This window comes from Theropithecus gelada, chromosome 9 (genome assembly GCF_003255815.1).
Source record: "Theropithecus gelada isolate Dixy chromosome 9, Tgel_1.0, whole genome shotgun sequence".
Lineage (NCBI taxonomy): Eukaryota > Metazoa > Chordata > Mammalia > Primates > Cercopithecidae > Theropithecus > Theropithecus gelada.
Genome location: NC_037677.1, coordinates 103,266,168 through 103,291,352, shown reverse-complemented (window position 1 = coordinate 103,291,352; position 25,185 = coordinate 103,266,168). Strand labels below are relative to the sequence as shown.

Genomic DNA, 25,185 nt, shown 5'->3' with positions numbered 1-25,185 from the left:
AAGTGTACTCTCATGACAGAACCTTCATTAGCAGCACAAGGCAAAGGAGCAGTCGTACTTCCATCCCAGACTCACTGTGGCGGATGAAAGAAGAACACACGTGCGCACACACGCAAGCACACACAATGCATTTAGGCATCATTATTGCCTTAAAAATAAAGAACTGTTAATCCAAGAACCAACTGGAAGAGGAGTAGAGAAGTCCATAAGGTTGAGTCTAAGATGCTGAACATTTTCAAACTATACCTGACTTTTAGGAAACTGATCGAAGGTGTTTTGCACTGAGATTCAAGCAGGCAGTGAGAGGTGGCATCTCTGTGCTTGGAGACTCACTCAAGATGGATGTCCCCTGGACTACTAATGAGAACCTAATGAGCCTATAGACTTTCAACACAATAACTCAGCTTCCCAGAGAAATCCAATGCAAGGACCTGAAGGCACAGGATAGATGGCAAAGGCCCTAATCAGTCTGAAGAACTCAACAAAACTGATTTGGGAGGCATTTGTTTGAGAGAACTGATAGGCAGAAGTAGTATCTGTGTGTTAAGGAAGATAATTAAATCTGTTTTAAACAGCTGTAAGAGTAAAGAGATGCAATTCTCTGCATAATTTAAGACTTTTAAATTAAATCTAAGGCAAGGGACGAAAATTAAAACTTTGATCTGTATCTCATTGTCTTAATACTTCAATTTACATACAAAGACTGAAACTTAATAAGGAAAATTCATGATTATCACTTTTGTGAGATTTAACTCCAAAACGTGAGGACTGTGTCCTCGTTAGACAGATTTCAATGATTCATAATTTCATATACATTGAAAGACTTAGGGGAGCATTAAAGTACCCACAGTGTAATAACACTTCATAAATATTGCAGGATGCTGTCAACCATCAGATGGTAGAGAAGATGGCTGTTGATAAAAATTTCTACAAGATACTCGTCTGAATTCATGACAATTTGACCTACTTTCTCATCTGGAGAAAAGGTTATTTGGAGCCTTTAGTGGTGGCACAAAGGGTTAATAAGCAGTGTTATGTTGAGGCAGGCATCAGTTTCTTTTCTTTCTTTTTTTTTTTTCAGACACACCCTGTTGCCAGGCTAGAGTGCAACGGTGTGATCTCAGCTCACTGCAACCTCCGCCTCCTGCGTTCAAGTGATTCTCCTCCCTCAACCTCACAAGTAGCTGGGATAACAGGCACGCACCACCACGCCCAGCTAATTTTTGTATTTTTAGTAGAGACAGGGTTTCACCATGTTGGCCAAGATGGTCTCGATCTCCTGACCCTGTGAGGCAGATATCAGTTTCTAAGTCAGCTTAGTTCTGACATAGACACCTCAACTGTTTTCTTCTTCCATACAAAGGAGTGGAAGCTGATTTCAGTGAGCCTTGAAGACTTGAGGTTTTCTCGTGTGTTACTCCTTTCTCCATTCAGCATTATTCTCTTTGACTCTAGCAAGGAAATTGAGCCACTTAATTTCTTCTCACTTGTTGTTGTTGAAGGAAATGAGGCAGGCAATATGGGTTGTCTTTAGCTAGAAGCCTAATGTCTGAAGTTCAAGTTGGATTGGTCAGCAACCCTTTCTAAGGCTCCACTTTTCTCTCCCCTGAAAACAAATGCAACTATATTGGAGTATTGCTGTTCTTTAGGATCTCAATGAAAAGATGTTTGCTAAGAACTTTAGTCTGACTTGTATACCTGACTCATTACTGACAGTTCCAGTTCAGCAAACATCCCAGAGGCTGGATTCATGAAATAGTCTTCAGTTTGAATTTTCAATCTTCTAGTCTGCCTACTTTAGGCCCTGACAATATTAATGTCCCACTTCATCCACCTGGGTGGTCACCAGCCCTGAATCAAGGTTTCATCACACCATGCAATCCTCATCTGAGTGAGTAACTTCTTCAGGCTTCTGGCTTTGCACTTTGCCATTTGTTATTCTATGACCCTCTGCTCAGCTGCTCAGTCCTCAAGCTGGTCTACCATTAATGTGCAGTGGAAAGTCTCCACCTTATGACAGCAGCACTTGAATAAGTTCCGCATCTTTACCTGAGATCTGAGCTTATCTCAGCAGCACAAATTGATGTTAGAATATATATGTGTTGATTCACAATAATGCTAATAACAAGAATAATAGAATTGTAAAAATCACAGATTATCTGACTTGGAAGTGGCAATTAGGATCATCGGCTCTTCCCATCTTTAATTTACAAGTAGAGAAATTGAGGTCCAAATAAACAATGTTTTTTGAAGGACATAAAACTAGGTCTTCTAATTCCCAGGTTGCCACCTAACTTTTGTAGGGCACCACTTTCACATGCAGCACCTCTTTAAAATGAATTTCACAACAACCTAATAATTTAGAAGGGGGATGAAGTGACTTCCAGGGCAAGAAATCATATATCCATTTCATAGAAGAGATCTTATGACTTGGTTAAGACCACCAAGTGATACTAGGTATAAAAATTTAAGCTATTTAAACATGTTGACCACATAATGCTTAAAACAGTATAGTGATTCCAGTGTTACAGGAGTGGTATCTGTGTCCACGTGCATTCTCATTGATTAAAATGGTATTCACCAATATGTTAACAAGGTAATCTGTCGGTGATATAATTATGGGTGATTTTGATTTTCTTTGTCATCATTTTATGTATTTCTGTATTTTACCAATGAATATACCATGCCTTTTTTTTCTTTTTTTAAAATTTCTTCTAACTATGCTGACATATTTCTGTTACATATTTTACTACTAGGAAAACCCGATTCTATAGAGATTTATTCCTAAAGGAAACTTCCTCCTATTTTCAAAGTATATATAATTTTGTTCTAATTGCATAGTTGAATGTTTTTACTTTATGAGTGAATTTCAAAAGTCATTCAAAAACATTTATAAGATTTATGTCATTTGGCAGCCAGAGCCTGCTGATGTAATTCCTACAGCCACCATGCAGTGGTAACAGTATAGCAGTGCCCCTTATTATCTAAAAAGTGCTTCCAAACTGCAATGGGTCAAGATTCTGAACCTCTCTATACCACAGTATCTAGATAGAGTACAGAGGCCCCAGCTCATAGTCATTATCTGCTTACACATGGTAAGTACTCCTCCTGCCTTATATATTCTGTTCCATTTTAAACTAGACACCAAGTACAGAACACACAAAAGGGAAATTTGGGATTCAGTGAAATACATGGTACTATCGCCCATTTCCAAGGGAAGGATTAAACCACTTTGTGATGTTGCTATTGGAATGTCTTGATCTGGGCATTAGATCCAGAAGTATTTGGGTTTTTAGTTAGTCAAGTCCCAAGGATCTGAGACCTCACAGAAGGGCCCGAAAAACAGCCATCTTCATTTCATCTGAGAGAAAGTGAAATGTCATAAATCTAGGCAAATGATTTGGTGTGTTCAAAGTGTGCTCTCTCTGGAATTCCTGGCCTTGACAGATCTGAGTTCTCTAGAAAAAATGTAAAACCTTCTGCACTATCCTCTTCACAGTGGTGACTCTTCATCTCCCAGGTCAGAGCATCCAAATTCACTGTAGGTTTTGCTTGCAGAGAAGCTCAGGAGGTGTGCACATTTGGAGAAAGACATGTGCTTTAGAAAACCATCTTTGAACAGACAAGAGGAAGAGGCTGACAATACTCTGTAATTATGCAGGGATTTGAACATCTTGAAGTCACTGTCCAGAGCTCAGTTTTGAAACTGAAGAAACACCTATAGGGCATGATTCAAACCAGACATCCTGGGAGCACTCTGTCCCAGCTGCTCTGGTGTGGAAACTTTGGCTTTCAGCAGTGGCAGCACCTCTCGGAAGAGAAGTCAGAGAGGACAAATAACTTGCTTGGGAACAGAAGATAGGTTGTGTGTAGCTGCCTTTTATCCTAGACTGGTTTTTTCTTGTTCTATAAAAGCTCAGTTTACTATTATAAAATGTCACATGAGAAGGTCCAACACAATTACAACATTTGTTTCCTGATTAGTCATGTTAGACTTTGTCAAACACTCACACCACCAGGAACCCTCACAAACACATTTTGAAGCTTCTGGGGTATTTTATAGAGCCTGGCATATTACACTGGGATCATCTTACATCACTTTGGCATTCCTCTAAAGGGTTGTAGTTAGCGAAGCTTACAAAGTTCTTTGGTTTCACACATCAGTGAATTCATTCTTTAGCACCCATCTGGGAATGAGCACCAGTGTAGTTTGAGTGTTTTCTGTGAACGAGTTGTAAGAGTGCTGGACTCAGAGTTAAGAACAGCCTGATTCAAACTAGTCTTGTGACTCTAGGCAAATTTGAACAGGTCTGAGTTCTCTTAGGGTTGAAGATTGATATGGTTTGACTCTGTGTCCCCACCCAAATCTCATCTTGAAATGTAGTCCTCATAATCCCCAGTGTTGAGGGAAGGACCTGGTGGGAGGTGATTGGATCGTAGGGGTGGTTTCCTCTATGCTGTTTTCATGATAGTGAGTGAGTTCTCAGAGACCTGATGGTTTTATAAGTATTTGATAGTTCCTCCTACACACACTGTATCTCACATGCCAGCACACAAGACATGCCTGCTCTCCCTTACACTATGATTGTAAGTTTCCTGAGGCCTTCCCTAGCCATGTGGAGCTGTGAGTCAATTAAACCTCTTTACTTTATAAACTACTCAGTCTCAGGCAGTTCTTTATAGCAGTGTGAAAACAGACTGATACGAAGATTAAATAAGATAATATATAGAAAGTAGTTGCTATTATTTCTGACACAGTAAACTTTCAAGAAATGTTTTCTCTCTTCTCCCTTAGTGACCACCCAGGGGATCTTGTAGAGCAATTGTTTTCCTTTTCTATTTTTTGTCTTTAATGAGAGAGTGTTTCGCTCTGTTATCCAGGCTGGAGTGCAGTGGTGCAATCATGGCTCACTACAGCCTTGACTTCCTGGACTCAAGTGGTCCTCTCACGTCAGCCTCCCAAAGTAGTGAGATTACAGTCATAAGCCACTGCACCCAACTAGATCAATCTTACTTGCACTCTCACTTTGTGTACAAAGTCACATGCCTTAGTTCACTGTTCTGAATAAACACAGGAGGATAGCTTTTCTCTCCATGTATTTACTACATTGGCTGATGAAATCTCTTCTTTGAATACCAGGGTACATTGAAATGTTATTTCCTTTTCCACTTCTTGTTGAGACCTTGCTAACCTGAGTCTACCTCCTTAGAGTAGGGTATGCAGGATAATGGTGAGTTACTTTTATTTCATATGCTGTACTCTGCCTAAATATCCTTAGTCATATAAAGAAATGGCTGAAATAATCTGATTTCCTTTCTGTCACTCAATGCTGCTTAATGATGTGTGAAAAATCTTACTTTGTGGTCAAAAGAACACAAAAATAACAACATAAATCCAGCTGGTTATATTCCATCATCAGTCAAGACAAAGTCTGTGTTACATTGGTTATTTCCAATGTATATAATCCATGTTAAAATATTTACAGTAATAGTAGAGGTATAATGTTGTATTTTGTAATGTTTCTTGTGTGATACAGTCCTCTACCCACTTTTAAATTTGGAGAAATATGTATTTCCCCTCATTCACTCCTTTCTTTTAATCCTGCTGATCCCTTCCTGCCCCTCACTTCACTCCACTTCCAGGGTAATCAATATTAAGTCTGGGCTACCTTTGCTATCACCTTTCTCCGTACTCACACAAACACACACAGATTTATTATATTTACTGTGTTATTTGTTGCTTTTTTTAATTAAAAATGGGTTATACTAGTGATTTTCTGCAATGTAATTTGCTCATACGAAGCTTGAGTCAGGGCCACTGCTGTGCTTGCATGGACCAGGTTCTGATATACAAGCCTGGTATCTGTCTACAATGGGTCTCTGATGCCTTAAGGGACATCTTGGAGTCTCATTTCTGGACTGAGGCTGTCCGTGTTGAGTTTCCATAGCATTTATTTTCCCACTCTTCTCTGAATCTGTGTTACAGGAACTGATAGGTTCACACACCTTTCATTGCTCAGGTTAATATTGGCTTCCTGGTGGCCATTTGATATATTTGTTTTTCTATTCTAGAAGTCAGCAATGCCCTTGGAGAATAGAATCATCACGTGGATTTCATGTGGGTTTTGTGCCTTTCTCAGGAATTTATTTTGAACTAGCCTTCTCAATTCTGTGTCTGTATTAGGATATGTGACTAAAGAGCATTAGATCTAAAGAATTTTATAATAGTCTAGATGTTTGCCAGCCTGGATTTAGTTTCAGAAATGATTTCTTTTGATTTATTAGATTGAAGTATTTTTCACTTAATTATACACATGACTTTACTGACTACTGACTATGAATACCAATTGTTTCTCATATTCTCTTTCTTCTTTATGGCTTAAACATGATACTGTTTTACTAGCGGGTAGACAGAAGTGGAGTGTTGAGTAAATGCCAACCTGTCATTGTTAGAGAGGAAAAGAGTCAAAGCCAGGAATGCAGTCAAGCAAGAAAAGAAAATAATACTTTATCTTTGTTACCACCTTCCTCTTGGTCTGAGAGAAATATTGCAAGGAATTTCAATTAAAGAAACTCAAAGAGAACTGAACTGAATAGGTCAAGTCAAAGCACAGATCTTCTTAAACCCTTCTGTAGGTCTCTAACTAGCTGCGTGACTTTATGCATCTTACTTAACCCCTCTGTACTCCAGATTTTCTGGTGTATCAAACATAAATAACATCTATCCTTTCTATCTCCTAGGGTCCTAACATCCACATGAGATAATATATAAGAAAGAATTTTGACACACACAATAGAAATGTGCAATTTTCAAATTATATGGAACTAAAAAGGATCATTCGCAGGCACTGCATTAAGGCACTGAAGATACAACCATTAACCAGACACTTCTCAGACCTGTGGAGTTCACACAGTCTATCCTAGTACCACCCAGCAACTCATTTTTCTAGCGAAGTTTGCTAATCTTGGCTGCATATGTATTATGACACTTTTGTTTGTGGTTATGCTCCAGTCCACAAACTATGAGTTTAGTCTTTCCATTCCCAGCCTTATTACAACCTTAGTATTTAGAATCCTAAAGCATCCTGGTAAAGCTTTTTCATCATATTAAAACCAAGTAAGAATAGCATCAACTTGTGCTGCAGTGTTCATCTTCAGATGAATCCGACCACAAGAAGACCTAATATTCAACAATCAGAATGACAGGACCTCAGCCTTCACTACAGCCCAGCATCGGCTACAGACCTCAGACTGCAGCAGTACTGGGCATCCTCTCAGAGGCCTCAAAACAGTGCTGGATCTTGGGTAGTAGTTGGACATCAAGATTCAGAAATAAAACTCCTAAAAGAGATGTTGATATCAAAGGCTCAGAATTACTGATTTCAAAACCAATAAACTCTGAGAATTAATTTTGACAGAAAGGTGCATATAATTTTCTGCTGGAGCTTTTTTGTTTGTTTTTTTGTTTTGTTTTGTTTAATCTACTATCATCTATCCTAGAATACCTCCAAATTGGCTTTCCAGCACACTTGGATCCCCTTCCAGTTCATCTCCATATCATAGCCAGAGTGATCATTTTTAATTAAAAATATCATCATGCCATCTTCCCTTAAACCCCTACTTAGAACACTTGAATCATTAAGTTGATCTCACAGAATAGGAGAGTAGAATGGTAGCTACAAGAGGCTGGGTAGGGAGAGATTGGTTAATGGGTCCAAAATCACAGTTAGACAGGAGGAATAAGTTCTAATGTTCTATAACACAGTACAGTGTTAACTGTCATTAACAATAATTTATCATATATTTCAAAATAGATAGAGGAAAGGAATTTGAATGTTTCCAGCACAAAGAAATAAAAAAGGTTCAAGGTTATAGATGTCACAGTTACCCTGATTTGATCACTGCACATTATATTCATGTATTGAAGTATCACATATACCCCCATAAATATATGTGATTATTATCAATCAAAATTTTAAAAACATTTAAAAAATTAAAACACTTCAATGGCTTCTCATTGCTCTTAGGAAAAAGATAAAAATCAGGAATTTGACTCACAAGTCCGAAAAGGTATTTTTCTCTGCTTTAACCTCATTTGGTAACATGTTCTTGTTCTCTCTCTCTTTTTCCTCCTTCTTTTTAAATTTCTTCAACCGTACTATCTCCCTCTACCACAGGTCCTTTGCACATCTGTTCCCTCTGTTCCCCTGGCCTGCACTCTCTCAGTTTTACCTCATTCATTCATCTCCTCCATTGGGTTAATTTACCTGCTTCTTTCAGGTATTCTCAGCTCAGATATCACTTCCTTTTGGAAGCCTACTTTGAAATTCCCAATCAGATCAGCTCTCTAGTCCTGTGTATTGCAAAAGCTTACAACTCCATGTACCTTTCCTTCATGTCACCCTGCAATAATTTTATTTGCATAATCAGTTAATTAAAGTACATGTGTTTCACTAGTGGTCTGTAAGCTCATGAAAGCCCAGGCCATATTTGTTTTGTTTGTTTGGCTATTGCTTGCTTAATAACATTTTCCCATTTGGTGACTGACATGAGATAGACACTCAATGAATATCTGACAGTTGGGTGAACGAATGACCAGAGAGCTGGTAGGGTGAGTATGCCTAGTCAATAGTTATTAGGACTTGGGCTGCCATCCCTTTGCTCAGTTTCTTATTCTCTGAAAGTGGCTGGCATCTTTGCTTCTAGCAGTCATTTGAGCCCGGGAACACCAGAATATAATGACAGATGAGCCCCAGTATGAAGCTGTTACAGTGGTATTAGTCTTACCACTCACCTGAGAGCTCCTGAAGGAAAAGGCATGGAATCTAGTTTGTCCACCTTTAGTGGAAAGTGACAACAGGAATATAATTTGCTGACTTCTGCTGTCATACATGGCCCCTTGACATTCTTATCTCTTAGTGCAGAGTCCAAGCCCAGAGGTCTGTCCCAACATCAGGAGGTCCTGGGGACTTCACATTTGATTGGAGAATTCCATGCCTTTGTCTTCAGGGGCTGTCAGGTGCATGTTAAACTTAATACTTGATTCTATCATCTAAAGTATGATCTGTTATATAATTATATGTAAAATGCCTGACCTAACACCCTAATAGCCTGACTCTGTAATGGAAACCTTACTAATGCACTAGTCCAAACTTTGAGTAGCTCCATCCTTTCACCTGTTATATAGGCAGAGAACATTCCATGAATGGAGAATGAAGAATCCTATCATGAAACAAAACGCAGCAAGACAGACAGTAGACATCAAGAGAGATAGAAATTGAAGGGCTTTTGTGTAACTGGTCTTGATGCAGGACAACAAAAGGGAAGTGATGAAGACCAGACAGAAAGGGCAAGGCAAGGTAGACTCAAGCAATGGCAGCCAAAGTTGTATTCTTCCCACCTGTGTGTCTGCTCTTTCTCAGTGGAGGCTGAAGTAGAGTTGACTGAAGGTGTGAATCTCCCCTGTCCTTTTGCAAATGATGGGCCCTGCCTGATGCTCACTCTGTTGCCACAAAGTACATTAAACTTGTCTGTCTCCCTCTTCCCTCATGTCCTCCCCCTCTCTAGTGGAAACTGCATTCCTTGTTTTATTCTGTGGATAACCCTAGATATCCTTGCTATTTCCCTCAGATACTTGCTTCAAAAGTGGGCTCTTTCCCCATGCCCACACCTAGGGCTGTCTTCCTGGCAACTCTGTTAAAAACTAGGAGTGGAAACTAGCTGGAAACAGAATGACAAATTGATCAGTCCACTTTGGTTGTTTAAATGAAGGACACGTCAGCAAGAATAGTTGACATTTATATTTATTAGTGAAGGGAATTCAAGTAAGTGCACAATATCTGGGCTTGAGGATATTTATTTTGTAGTTTTGAATGGAATTTCTCTTTTTACCCTAGGGGAGAATTTGTGCCTGTGTACTTACTGAGAGTCTACTGCTGTGAGTCCCACACACAATGCTTGGCTAGGCATAGAGCAGAGGAGTAGTCACACAGATTCATAGGATTTGAACTACTTTTCTTTTCCCTGTGAATTAATCTTTTAAATGTCAACATTTTAAACTTGGCCTTTTCAAAAAATGTGATACCGTATGAACCTTACTTAATCGAAAATACATTTCTAGTTCAAAGGTTTTTGTTTTTTTCTTTCCTGAAAGTGGGAAAGGCTAACAGCAACAACAAAATTTGTTAAAGGATGGACTGTGTGTGAAGGAAGCTGGTTTTTGTCAATGGGGTCTAAGCAACTTTTTTCCTTAAGAATCTAAACTGTTGTTCCAAAGGCCATTTCTTTTTTTACAGGTCTGGGATTTTATAATGCAGAATTTATCTTCTTCTGCCTACCCATGGGAAATTTGGAACTACACAATTTCAATTAAGCTTTAAAGGGACAATAGTAGGTCTTTTACAGCTACATTGATTTACAGTCATTTTTATGTAGCATTTTACAGATGACTAATTAATCTGTAATTCATTTCCTGCATATTTTTTACAACAGCTCTTTAAGACAGTAAGGTATTATTATATACCCAGTTCATAGATTTGTCACTGAGACTGAAGGAGACTGAATGACTTGCATGAAGTCTTCCAGCTTGTTAATGGCACATGAGAATTCATGCCCAGGAGAGCCTTGATTGCCCACAGTGCTATATTCTCTCTATAATGAATGACCTGGAAGTGCAGAAAGGTGGGTTAGAATCCCAGGATCGCCACTGACTAGCTGTGTTAACCTTGAACAAGTGATGACATCTTTTTTGACTTCAGCTTCTTCATCTGTAAAGTAGATCTGTAAAGAAGATTGCCTACTCCTCTCTCCAGACTAGACTAAGAATCTGTGAAGAATAACATGAGATCATTTTGATAGTTTGAAATCCTGAAGCATAAAAAAATTAACCATTATTATCTCAAATAATAACAGTGCTGAGTCCAGTGTCATATCAGATAGCAGGCAAAGTGTCTTCCATCCTTCCAATGATACAATTAGGGAATGAGAAATAACGAGGAGAATTCGGGTTGAGGGGTGGTCCTGAAGACACAGGAAGTGGAGTGGCCCATTACCATGTCAGTCAGGAAGGCTAAATTTTTTTTTTTTTGAGTTGGAGTCTCACTCCATCATCAGGTTGGAGTGCAGTGGCTCGATCTTGGCACACTGCAACCTCTGCCTGCCAGATTCAAGCAATTCTCCTGCCTCAGGCCCCCAAGTAGCTGGGACTATAGGCATGTGCCACCATGCCCAGCTAATTTTTGTATTTTTAGTAGAGACGGGGTTTCACCATTTTGGCCAGGATGGTCTTGATCTCTTGACCTTGTGATCTGCCTGCCTTAGCCTCCCAAAGTGCTGGGATTACAGGCATGAGCCACTGCGCCTGACCCAGGTAAGCTAAATTTTTTAAGTTGTGTGTGTACACCTTTTATCCTTGTGGATGTTAAGACTATTATGAAAGCCTTTGGAGGAACTGAATATCACATTGCAGCTGATAATCAAGCACTGTTAATTTTCAAATCCCTGAAACTTATAGTAGTTGGTGTCCTTCAGATTTGGAGTGTATCCATCATAGCAAACTCTTGCCTGCCAGGGAATGTCACAGGGATTCTGTCAAAGGCAGGCAGATGCTCCTAGCTGTAGGAGTGAGCCAGGGCTGCTGTCATGCCTGAGCCAGGGACTAGGACAAGCCATAGTCCCCAGTCCCCTAGGCAGGAGCAGCTGAACACTGACTTCTTCCCTCTGATGTTGGGCTGTTTTTCAGGGTGATGTTCAGCGGACACTCATCCAAGTGGACTTTGGCGATGGTATCGCGGTGTCTTATGTCAATCTCAGCTCCACAGAAGATGGGATCAAACACGTCTATCAGAATGTGGGCATTTTCCGTGTGACCGTGCAGGTGGACAACAGTCTGGGTTCTGACAGCGCCGTCCTGTACTTACATGTAACTTGTATGTTATTACTGTTGTTGGTTTATGACCTATCTTAAACATTGTGTCCTTTCAAATCGAATTCACAATTTTGTATCTAGAAGAAGTGCACTAGTTATCTTTTAGCAGAAGGGGAATGGGGAAGAAATGATTAAGAGACCAAAATAAGGAAAGAGTAAGAAGACAATCGAAGAGAATTTGAATAATCCTGGACTCTCTGGATTGCTTCAAATTCTCATTGCATTTCCCCTGCCTACCCCGGGTGCCTTGAAGATGCGACACTTGAATCTGGAGACTGGGCCTGAGCAACTTGCAGAGCTATTTGGTTGAAACAAAGAAATTTGGTTTTGGGGGGGGGTCAGAAATTGTTGTAAACAATCCACATGCACCACTCAATCTAATGCATTGAGAATTAGCCCAAGTAAATAAGTTTCTCACCATCTGATTATCTCCATCTTCTCATAATATGTTGCTATTGATAATCCTTTTAGAGTTTTGCTCCTTTTCTAAAAAAAAAATGTGTTTCCTGGGCTTCTATGTGGGATGACTTGGTGTTAGAGAGAAGGTGGTGTAGAGAGAAAGAGTATAAAAACAATGTTAAGGAAACTATGGTAGAAAACAGTTCCAAGAAATGCTAAAGCTTTTCCCTCATTGAGGATTCTAAAGATGTGAGTAAGTACGATGAGACAATAATAACTTCTAAGTTATGTGTGCTAATGTGTCATTCATATGTTAGGTGTAAGGGGTTTCCCAGTCATAGGACTTATGTTGATTACTAATGAAATTGTTTCCTTTAAATGAAAGTAGCTCCTTTATATGAATGGCCTTGTTCAAATATCAAGTTTTAGTCAAGAGTCTGAAGGCCAGGCATCATTACTCCATGCCTCTCCTCTGCACCTTGCCCATGGAACAAAATTGAATACAGAAAGTATCAATTAGAACATTTTCGTTTTTAGCTGCTGTGGTCCAGTGAGAGAGCAAGACTATTAAGCGATGACCAAGAGATGTTTCGGTTGTTGAGTCTTCCTAACATGTCAGTAATTCTGATCTCTGTCTCCTGTACTCTCATGGCAGAGGTGCTTCAAAGAAACATGCACTCCTTTATTTGGGTCTAGACAAAGTTACACATGATTCTCAGTGTGCCAACTCGGTATGTCTATTTTTGGCTACAGTTTACAGTATGTTCCAGACTTTGTGCTAAATGGGCTCTTAATGTATATTACCTCACTTCTCAAAACAGTCCCGTGAAGTACTCACTATTAGTAACTCTATTTACAAAAAGTGTAGAGGTTCAGAGAGCTTAAGTTACTTGCTTGAAGTGGCCAACCTACTATCTAGCAGAACCATGCTTCAGACTCAGGTCCACCTGCCGCAAGGATCCTAGCTCTTGCTAACTAAGGTCAGTGTCAGCGCCAAGAGTGGCTTGGGATTGGAGGAGCTGTCTCCATAGCTTTTACCATCTACCCCCTACTCTTTACAGATCATCTTGAAGAAACAAACATTTTGGATAGAAGCAGTGTGCTTGTTGCACAACTACATAGTTCAGGACTCACCACGGGGGCTCCTTTCCATCTAACTGCCATCCCTGACTTGTCCTCTGTAGACATTCAGGACTTGCCACTCACTAAGACATAATACCCCCCTATATGTTAGTATGTAGGGAAATGATAGCAATGATATCGTAGAAATGGTCATGCTAAAATATTTAACAATACATCACAAACATTAATGATTAGTAACAAAAATAACTTGCAATAAAAATGACAGCACATTTGCCGAGAATGGCTCCTACCTAGATCATATCATATCTCATAGCTTATTCTATAAGGGGTAATTTTGCTAGAGAACTAGCTTCCTTACGAATTACAATTGTGTTCCGTATACCACAAATTTGTTATACATCTACCATAGTCCAATCACATGTAAATACTGATTTAAAAGCCAGTATCAGCGTCTGATCTAAATTTTCTGGGTCTCCCATTAAATCTTCCATAGCTTCACCTCTTTGTCACTCTGTAGGCTTTTTCTCGTTCCTATGTGTGTGATCATACCCCTTGGGGTGTCTACTGCTCCCCTGCAAAACTCCTCCCTAGTTAACAAAATCCTGGAGAGGAAAACAACACACACAGAGATTTTCTCTGCTCAAGATTAAGGGCTGCTGAAACCCTTCTAAAAGAAACCAGTTTCTCATTCACTTACAATTCTTTCATTTCATTAGCCTAGTTGATTGGATAAAAATATTTGACCTTAATCTTAGAGGAAGATAATTTGTAATGGAAAGTTTCGTGTTCTGATTTTGATTTTGTAGACTCATCTTGGGTTAAGTGGTTGGATAAGCATGCCTCACATAATGGAACTTTTTCTAAGCCTGGCTCTTTGGTACTAATTGTGTTAAAAACAAGGTCATGTTTGCAGCTGTTTGCTAACTCACATACATATAAACTCATGTCATAACTATTTCAGCAGATTCTGACATGCCTGGTTAGTACCTCCCTCCTAAAGGATCCAGGGTGCTTTGCTATGCACACAAACTCATTTTGCTCATCTTCACATCTATGCCGTAATAGACTTCTGGCCTTGTCTTTCAGATGGAGAAATCAAGGATTGGAGAAGCACTGTGACTCTGGCATCACTTTACGCTCAAAGCAAGTCAGAACAGGAACATGACTGAGTCACACTCTCAAGCATCTTAAAGCTGGAGGGTGTCATGAGTGACTGTAGGTGCCAAAGTGCAGAGGTGGCTTTATAGGGGGAAAAAAGCACTGGACTGAGTTGGGCATTCTGACTAGGTCCAGATTTTGTTTCAAACTCCTGGGGAAGTCACTCCAGCTCTCTGAGCCTCGATGTTCTCCTCTGTCAAGTAGATGCACATCTCATTCCCAAAAGTCCCATCGAGCAAAATATATGGTACCCTGGCACCTAGTAAAACTTGATTTTTCTATCATCATAAAGTAGCATATACATTTGGACTTAGTGGATTGTGAGAGAGAGTAGAATTAGCAGCAACTCTTAGCTCACCAAGCCTGTCCTCTGCCCCTCCCCCATTCCTACCTTCAGGGGCAATCCTGAAAGCCCATTGCCTGTCTCACATACGTATTCCGACCACTCTCCAGTGCAGAAAGGTGATTTGATTCCAAACCAGAGGGTTTGAAAAAAAAGATGGGTTTGCAAAGGTCATCTGAAACAAATGGAGCCGATGTTCCTGCCTAGTGTTTCAGGAGTGGGACCGGTCTTGCTGGGCGCCTGGTAATCTGTTGTAGCCTGACAGTTGGTAATTCCTTGGGGATAGTATTCACTGTGCTCTGCTAGTTTGCAAACTAATGAGACACATGCTGCAGCCAGTGTTGCCTTCAGTCGGATGGGGCAGAGGATTTACAGAGCATGCAGATTTCTGCTCAGAAAGCTGCCCTGTCGCAGCCAGTCTTGCAGAAAAAAAAAAAAAAAATCAGTGAAGACTGCAAACTTGCAGAACAGGAAGTGGAAAAAAAAAAGATAAGGTGGATCTTCTAGTCCTTCCTAAACCACTTCCCTTAGCTGTTCCCTTATGTAGGAGCCATGTTCAGAAGACTTTCTGGCCCCATCTTAGAGTAAAAGTATCTGTGTAGCTTGAAAACCCATGTAGTTTTTCAACTGTTCACACCATCATTTTATTGACCAGCAAATGTCAGACTAGGATTTTGTAAAGTGTGACTTAATGAGCCACCTACCCCCAAATTAAACGATAACAATGTAGTGTTCTGGGTCTTATCCCAGACCCACTGAATTAGGATTCCTGGAAGTATGGCATCATAATCTGCTTTGAACAGATTAGTATGATTTTTATGTACACTGGAGTTTGAGAAACTCTGTTTTAGGATCTCAACTTTATGGTTTGAATCACTCTTATTTCTTCTAGTAGCTTTTTTAAACATTGCAGACAAATAGCAATATGATATGTGCACAATATTTAATTAGGTGGCCAAAGGTCTCTGGAACATAAATGCTGCAGGCAGGCCAGAGCAGCCGGTACACACACACACACACACACACACACGCACGCAATGTGCAGCCTCAGGAGTCGGTTGTTTCCTGCCACACAGAAGGGCTATAAACAAGAAAAGAGAAGGGAAACCCAATTCACACAATTCCCCAATTCTTGCAACCACCTTTCCAGAAAGATTCATATGGAATGATGCAGCGCCACCTACTGTCCCTTTTGTGCATTGCAGGCACCTGTCTGAAGGAGCCATATCTGCCCGTTCAGCTCCCTACTTAATGCAGGCAGCCAGCTGGGGGCCTCCAGGGTCTGGAGTTTCACCTCTGTGGCTCCATTAGGGTATACTGCCTAATGGATGATGAACAGAAGTGGTCAAAGAATAGGCTTTTGGATAGCAGGAACCAGGTATTTTAAACCCGTGAAAAGTAAATGAATAAAAGATGCTGTGGGAATCTGAAAGATAAATTTCATATGTGTATACATATATAACATATATGCATGTAAGCGTGAACTTATACAAACACACACATACGTATTTCAGGGCCTACAAGGCCAACATACTATGTGTCTTGAATTTCTCTTACAAAATTCATCACTGGCTGGGCACGGTAGCCCATGCCTGTAATCCCAGCACTTTGGGAGGCTGAGTCAGGCAGATCACCTGAGGTTGGGAATTCGAGACCAGCCTGGCCAACATGGTGAAACCCCACCTCTACTAAAAACACAAAAATTAGCCGGGCATGATAGCAGGTCCTTGTAATCCCAGCTACTCGCGAGGCTGAGGCAGGGGTATCACTTGAACCTGAGAGGCAGAGGTGGCAGTGAGCCAAGATCGTGCCACTGAACTCCATCTCAAAAAAATAAAAATAAAAACAAAAAAATAAAAATCGTCACTGACCAAAACGAGATTATGTGAAAATAAAAGGAAAAAAGAACATTTCTCAACATGGCAGGCACCCCTCTTCCTCGTGGTCTTTTCACTTACTCTACCCTCACCCTGGAACTTTCCAAATAGATCCTTCGTGCTGTCTTTCACTTTATTCAGGTCAAATGCCATTTCCTCTGAGAGGCCTTCCATGAACATGCTTTCAAAAATAGCACCCTATCACCTACCTCTGCTTTATGTGTCCAGCACCCTCCTCCCTCAGAAATACCTAAGCTCCACCAAATGCCAGGTATCCCCAGCACCTAGAATAATACCCAACAGATCACAGGACTCACAAACTATTGAGTGAGGGCCAGGCGCGGTGACTCACGCTTATAATCCCAGCACTTTGGGAGGCCGAGGTGGGCAGATCACTTGAGGTCAGGAGTTCAAGACCAGCCTGGCCAACATGGTGAAAGTCCGTATCTACTAAAAATACAAAAATTAGCCGGGTGTCAAAAATTAGCCGGATTTGGTGGGACATCCCTGTAATCCCAACTACTTGGGATGCTGAGGCACGAGAATTGCTTGAACCCGAGAGGGGGAGGTTGCAGTGAGCCAAGGTCGTGCCACTGCACTCCAGCCTAGGCAACAGAGGGAGACTCTGTCTCAAAAACAACAACAAAAAACACAAACAAAAAGACTGAGTGAATGAATTACCATGTTTTACTAACAAGATTTGAATTTTTTCATTGAGACAACGACATATAGGTATTGTTCTTACTCTGGTTTATGACTTTTAAAAAATGCTCAGCTGGGCACAGTGGCTCACGCCTGTAATCCCAGCACTTTGGGAGGCCGAGGTGGGCAGATCACAAGGTCAGGAGTTCGAGACCAGCCTGGCCAACATGGTGAAACCCTGTCTCTACTAAAAATACAAAAATTAGCCAGGCATGGTGTCGTGTGTGTGTAGTACCAGCTACTCAGGAGGCTGAGGCAGGAGGATTGCTTGAACCTGGGAGGCAGAGGTTGCAATGAGCCGAGATCGTGCCACTGCACTCCAGCCTAGGTGACAGAGACTCTGTCTCAAAAAAAAAAAAAAAAAAATGTGAGAGACGAAGTGAACCTCTTTAGAATGGAACTAGCATTTCTAGCATAGCTTATCTAGTCATTGTATTCTAATGGATTCATTTAACTCAGATCCAGGGACTCAGGAAGAATTTCACAGAGGAGGGGATGCTGGAACTGAGACTTGAAGACTGACAGGTGCCATAAGAAAGGTGTATAGAATCAAAGGCCCTGGGGTGGACCAAGACGTGGCTTGCTGGAACAAACCATTTGATGGGGAAACAGCAAGACTTGTGCAATAAATGAAACCAGGTGGAAAGTGCATTTTCCAATGCCTGGGACATATTTACCTGATCAGGAAGCAGCAACTCTTAATAGCTATTTTGTTTGACTGGAAAGGTTCTTTCAAACACTTGTCCTCTGGCCAGAACAAGGGCTCTGAAACCAAACTGCTTTGGTTCATACCCTAGAATTGATGTTTCCTAGCTGTATGACCTAGGGAAAGTCACCTTACTTTGTTCATCTCTAAATGGGGAGTATATGAGTGCCTACTTCGTAAGATTATTTCATGAGGATAGAATAAGAAAAACAGAGTCCTTAGCGGAACATTTAGTTGTAGTCATCACTCAGTAAATGATACCCTTTTATTATTTCATTGAACTGTTCTGGCTTATAATCAACTGCTTCTCAACATATGCTTTATGAACCAGAAGATCAGTTTGATCCTGTATGCTGATCACCAGTCTTCATTCTCTAAAGAGGGAGTAGCGTGAACAAAGGCAGACATGGGAAGTTATATCATTTGTTTTACCTAGTGAATACTTGAGCATCTATTATGTCTTAGAAACTCTGCTAGTCTTTGCGTATGAAGATAAATATGAAGAATTCTTACCCTCAAGAAGTTTTCAGCCTCTGTCTTCTGTCTCACAAATTTTAAATCAATATGTGTTAGCTATCGTTATTATAAATGGATCGTGGGAATCTTTTTTTTGTTTTGTTTTTTGAGACAGAATCTCGCTCTGTCACCAGGCTGGAGTGCAGTGGTGTGATCTTGGCTTACCATAATCTCTGCCTCCTGGATTCAAGCAATTCTCCTGCCTCAGCCTCCCAAGTTGCTGGGACTACAGGCACACGCCACCACGCCCAACTAATTTCTGTGTTTTTAGTAGAGATGGGGTTTCACCATATTGGCCAGGATGGTTTCGACCTCTTGACCTCGTGATCCACCTACCTCGCCCTCCCAAAGTGTTGGGATTATGGGCATGAGCCTCCGCACCCAGCCGGATCATGGGAATCTTAATTTTGAACAAGCATGAATAACATGATCAGCTTGGCTTTCTAGAAAAATTACTGTTGCGGCCATTTGGAGGATGGATTCAGGTGGTGAAAGGTTAGAGGCAGGAAAATCTGGAAGAGAAATGAGAAAGTGCTTAGAGTATGAACCAGGGCGCCAGATTGGGGAGGGTGAGATAAATATCTTAGAGATATTTATGGAACCAAATCGTCGGTTTCCTAAATGGACGTGAATGACAAAAAGAAATTGAAATTGACTTTCTGTTTCTGTAGTGGGCTCCTGGATGAATATCAGCATTAATCACCAAACTGTAGAGAATACAGGAGAGGGAAATAACAGGGTCCTTGAGAACATTTGACTGCTGGAGCCAAAGAAGTCTAGAGCCCCCCAGAAGGAGTCTAGAGCCCAGGAAGGGGTGTTCAAGCCCTTCACGTGCATTTGACATTTGAAGGTTAAGGTACGGATGGTGTTGCCTAGTAGAAAAGTGTGCAGAGAGTGAAAAAGTCTCAACACAGGACTCTGGGAAACACATTTAAAGGGCAAGCAGAAGAGGAGGTAATAAACCAAGTGAATAGGCCCAAGGTATTTCTCTGTCTCCTCCATCTCGTGGGACCAAGATGGGGATGGCAAATGCATAGGAAGCTGCATTTTGCTTGCAAACTCAAAGAGAAGATTGAGGGTCAAAGGAAAGGTCCTAGTGGTTCTTTATGAAGAGGGCATTCATATCTTTGTGAGGTTGGTACATCTAATTAAGGTTTCCAGTTTTTATAGGCCTCTGTAGATAAAATCATTCTATATTGTAAGTGAGCATCTTCTGAGAACCACAGAGCTCTCTATCTACTCACACACACACCCCTCTGTCCTTGCTGAACTTAATTCAACCGCAAACAGTATGTGCGCCATGCTTACCTAACTAGACAGCTTTGCAGACACATGCACAAACACATTCACATACAGACCTTTAAAACCCAATAAACAATAAAGGGTAATTACATGGAGAGTGGTTTGAAGGTTTGTCCACCCACCCTTCACCAACATGGATTCTATGAGGTCTTCACAACTCTGGTTCACCCCCAAGGATACAACCTCTTGGAAAGACTGCATCGCCTTGTGAAATCTCAAATGATGCCTGTTCTTAAGGACTTCATAAATTACCTGTAATTTTTTTTAACTTTTACACACACCTAACTCAGGTTTTAGAACTGGTAGAAAGATTGGTAAGTGCAAAATGTCAAGGTGCAATTGTGCTCAATGTATTCTTTCTCCAAAGTGGGGAAAGCATCTGAACACTTCTTTCGGGGAATATGGCAGCCAGGTTTTGGGGTCTTCAGGAGTAAATGTGTGTTCTCTTCAGAGCAGGGAGGACAGAGCAGAGGAAGCTCTTCCCCCTCCATGGCCTCTCTTTCTCTTGTGCCTTAGGTCCCTTGGAGCACGTGCACCTGTCTCTTCCCTTTGTCACCACAAAGAACAAAGAGGTCAATGCAACAGCGGTGCTGTGGCCCAGCCAAGTGGGCACCCTCACCTATGTGTGGTGGTACGGAAACAACACGGAGGTGGGTTCACCTTCCACATGTTCCACGTGCGGTCTAGGGACAGAAGTTCAAATTATGCTGCCTGAAGCAAAGAAGGGAATGAAATGGCTTATGAACCCAAGAGGGTAGAAGCAGTCATAGCTTCAAGGACAACAAGCTCCCTTGGTGCTTAAGTATCTTATCATTATGTTCTGTCTCTCCCTCTCTCTCTCTCTCTCTCTCTCTGGCCCTTCTTCACCTGCGTTTCATCTCTGACTTCCTCTATGTTTACGTTTTTCTCCAGCTGCCCTTGTCTTTGCAGTGACTCTTAGCAGCCCTAGCTTAGCAGAGAAATTAAACTCTATTTCCTGAAAGTTCTAACAGCAGTCCTGAAACTGAGTCTTACTGGCCAGGCCTTGATCACAGTGCTGGGGGTGGAGAGAGAGGTGAGGAAGTCAGTCTCCTCGGAAGCACATGAACTGCAGAAGGGGAGAAGTGATTACCAAAAGAAAACAAAGCAACTGGATGCTGGACAGGTGCAAGCAATAGATTTCCATTACAACCCACCCCCGACAGCCTCCTCCCCCTAAATAAAAACTCTTATTTATTTAGGTCAGCTTTAACTTTTATGTGTTTTTCCAAATGTTCCCTATGCCCAAAAGTCAGTGGCAATTTTAAATCTAGTAGAGACCTAACACCTTATTTACTCTAAGTCTTTCATTTTGCACATGAGAAAAGTGAGGGTGATGCAGCTGGAGTGGTTTGCTTTGATCTCTTCCAGCTGCTTCATAAGAGGCCAAATTTAAGGCCTTCTGATGCCTCCATTAATTTTTCTTGCCTCTGCACCAGGCTGCATGGTCTATTTCAGTTTTGAACTCATTCCATTCTCAGAAATTAAAGTGCTTCCAAATGTAAGGCAATAGAGCTGAGGCCCCAAAGGACACTGGGATGAACTGCTCTGGACTGAAACCCTCCATCTTCCAGCAGAGCTTCTTTCACTTGGTGACTTTGCTCTTCAAATACGATGTCTCTTATTTTAATAAAAACATTTTTCTACTCTGGAGCTGAAAGTTGGCTTTAGCTGGAGACATAATTTTGCACAGGCCCAGGAGGAACCTAAACAGTGGAAAGAACCTCTCACCTCTACTGCAAACATAAGTAAACTGAAAAGAGACCCTTTTTAATTTCATCTGAAACTATGCGTGTAAATTCAGCCCATAGTGGGCCCTCTATCCATAGTGGAAGAGGAGGAATCTATGTCATCTCCTTGAAAACTAGTACTAGAAGGTGAATGTACTGAACAACTTTCTTTTGTACCTCCTATTTTTTTTTTTATTTTTTAAATTTTTCCTTTAAAAAGAAAACCAGATTCTCGAGAGACCGCATTGAAAAGGCTTCTCATGCTGGGCTTTAGTCTTCTTTCTGCCATACAGGGAATTAAATGAATTTTGATTTTTAAATTAATTAAGAAAAGATGGAAAATAAATGTTTGTGAGGAGTGTGTCGAGGGAGGTCAGTAGGCTAATATATTCTCCTCTAGGACCCCAGCATTCGATTGTATTGCAGGCACCACTCCAAATTTTTTTTCTTTTCTTTCTGTTTTGAATCCTCAAACCACTATCCAATTAGTGCTTGTTTCCACAGCAGCTACTTCCAGGAAACTGCTGATGAGGCTTCTCAGAGGGGGCCAGCACACAAGGCCACTGCTGTTTAACTAGTGTATGGTTTTGGTGTACCGGATTCATGTTCCATTGTAATTCTACAGAAATCGTACACCCTGGAGATGAACACATGGCAGCTTATAGATTTTCAGTGACTGCTGCTTTCATCTGGATTAATATGAGCCCCCATTCTCATTTGCTTTGATCGTTTCCTTGTATTAGGGATCTGCTTGATATGAGTAGGTCATGCATAAAGAGAGACATATATCCCACCAGCAAGCAAGACCTATCCATCTTCCCAGCCCTGAATCAGGGTGATATCAGGAATTCACAATGAATAGGCAGACTTCCTTGGAGTCATTGCTCCGAAAGCCTCTTTTCTGTTTTGGACTAGAGATGATGGGGAGGCATAGAGGGACCCAGTGCCATTCCCATCGGGAAGAGCCTCTATTGGGTTAGACAGCCCATTGTTGGCTCAGAGTTAGCGGCTGTCTCAACTAAACTAAAGAGCTTTCCCTTCACTCTGGGCCCTTGTTTATTTTAGCCTTTGATCACCTTGGAGGGAAGCATATCTTTCAGATTTACTTCGGAAGGAATGAATACCATCACAGTACAGGTCTCAGCTGGGAATGCCATCCTACAAGACACAAAGACCATCGCAGTATATGGTGAGTGCCCATCTCGGTGGATCTGCTGCTGTCTTCATGCTCAGAGGAGGTTCTCTTGTACCATGATTCCCGAGACCATCCCTCAGCTGTGACTTTTACCTGGAGAATGGAGGGCAGTAGTTGAGAAAGAACTGAGGCAAGTCTCATCTCCTCCTGCAGGGAAATTCGAATCACTGGTAAAACAGTGACGGGATCCAGAAATGGTTTTCTTAGAGGTAGAGTGACTATTCACTCACTCATAGGGTAAAATGGATTTTAGGATGTGTAAGCCTAACTCATTTCACTTAGAGTGGTAGTAATATTTGAATACTAATAGCTATCAAATAGCTAATATTGAATCTCTTTTTTTTAAGTTCAACTTTAAAATTCTCGATTAATAAGGGAAATCTGCCATTGTCTAAATACTTTAAAAATCTCTTCCACAAATCTGTATCATGAAAACAATTCTCTGCTAGGTTAAGAGTGATGGAGGAGTCATAACAATTAGATGCCGTGCATAGCCACAGACTGGATATTTGGACAAATGGCTCTACGGAACAATTTTGTGATCAGTTGGGGAAATTGAATATGGTCACAGTATTAGATGGAATGAAAATGTACTGAAATGAAAAGATGGAGTCATTGATTGAAAACTGGAAAGAAAAAAACACTTGATGGATTGATTTCATTTTGGTAAATCTCTTTCTGCATAGAAAGATAGTCATATAGATATGCACTAAGTGTTACTAGTACATGGCAAAAATGTTTATGATTAATATGGAAATGGTACATATGAATCCTGAAAAATTAGTTTTTGAAATCTAAGAAGTGGAAATTTCATAGGAAAAGGAAATGCTGTGCAGAGAGAGGAGGAGGCAGAAGGAGGGAGGAGGGAAGGAGGATGATAAAGAGAGCAAGAGAGGCTGGGCATGGTGGCTCACGTCTGTAATCCCAGCACTGGGAGGCCGAGGCGATGGATCACCTGAGGTCAGGAGTTCGAGACCAGTCTGACCAACGTGGTGAAACCCCATCACTACTAAAAATATAAAATTTAGCCAGGCATGGTGGCACATTCCTGTAATCCCAGCTACTCAGGAGGCTGAGGCAGGAGAATCACTTGAACCTGGGAGGCGGAGGCTGCACTGAACCAAGATTGCGCCATTGCCCTCTAACCTGGGCAACAAGAGAGAAACTCCATCTCGAAAGAAAAACAGAAAGAGAGAGAGAGAGCAAGAGAGAGACAGACAGCCTAGCTTGTGGTCCAAATAATATCAATTGCCCAGTTCCAGAATCAATTGATTTTGATGAGATAATTTGGAACTGGATTTTCCTGTGAGGAATCAGGTTCTGTTAATGCTCATCTTGCGAACTTGACGTTCAAAATCAGAAAATAATTTGTAAGCAACTTTGAACACATCTAAGGATCAAAAGGCCTTAACACTATTCCTTTCATGGCTGGGTGTTAGATTTTATAATTTCTTCTCTCTCCCTGCCTCCTGAAAGGCTTGATCAGCCCAGATAATAAGAAATAAACCAGGGCTGTGATTTTCCTACCAATGTCCCATTAGGGAGGTACAAGGCAGTCAAACAGTGACTGTGTAGAGTGCGGCAAAGTCTGCCTTTCTTCCTTTGTCCATCTCCTTTCTGTGTGCTGGGAATGCATTTATTCTTCATAACAACCCTAGTTGTTACGAAGCGTAAAGCAGGTGATATTATGACCCCCATTTTTTCAGAGTGGTGAATAACTTGCCCCAGCTAGCAAGTGGTGCAGCTGGGTTTGCAACCCAACCCATCTAGACTCAGGGCCTATGCATTGAAACTATCCTACTTAACTGACTCTCATTTGTTTTCACTGGATTTTTTTTTTTTTTCCTTTCTCTCCCTCTTGACGTCACAGGTTGCTCTAACGGGCACTGACCTATTAGCCCAACAGATGTCTTCTTGGTAATGCATGTTGGTGATGTCATTAGAATCATGGAGATAACCTTAAATCTTGGCCTTATCTCATCCAGCCCACATTTTATAGATAGGAAATTATGGCCCAGACATAGGGAATTACTGGATTAAAGTCATTCTACTGTTTGGTGACAGATAATGATAATAACAATGGTGGTGGTGATAGCAATTAACATTGATGAAGACTTTACTAGCCACTGGCATCTGTTCTAAGCACTTGATTTGATCTGCTTTATTAAGTCTGCTCAGATTTATGAGAAATATTCCATAATTATGCATTTTACAGATGTGAAAACATGAG

The 25,185-nt window shown here is 41.0% G+C and overlaps 1 protein-coding gene across 5 annotated transcripts in view; it reads left to right on the top strand.

The window, feature by feature from the left end:
* SORCS1 (sortilin related VPS10 domain containing receptor 1) overlaps window positions 1–25,185 on the top strand; it is a 590,775-nt gene that overhangs the window by 522,841 nt on the left and 42,749 nt on the right. For all 5 annotated transcript variants that reach the window (XM_025396369.1, XM_025396367.1, XM_025396364.1 and 2 more), the window contains exons 19-21: window positions 11,741–11,927; window positions 20,529–20,662; window positions 22,826–22,949. In XM_025396369.1, the coding sequence (XP_025252154.1) occupies window positions 11,741–11,927; window positions 20,529–20,662; window positions 22,826–22,949 (445 nt within the window). The remainder of the gene's footprint in view (window positions 1–11,740; window positions 11,928–20,528; window positions 20,663–22,825; window positions 22,950–25,185) is intronic.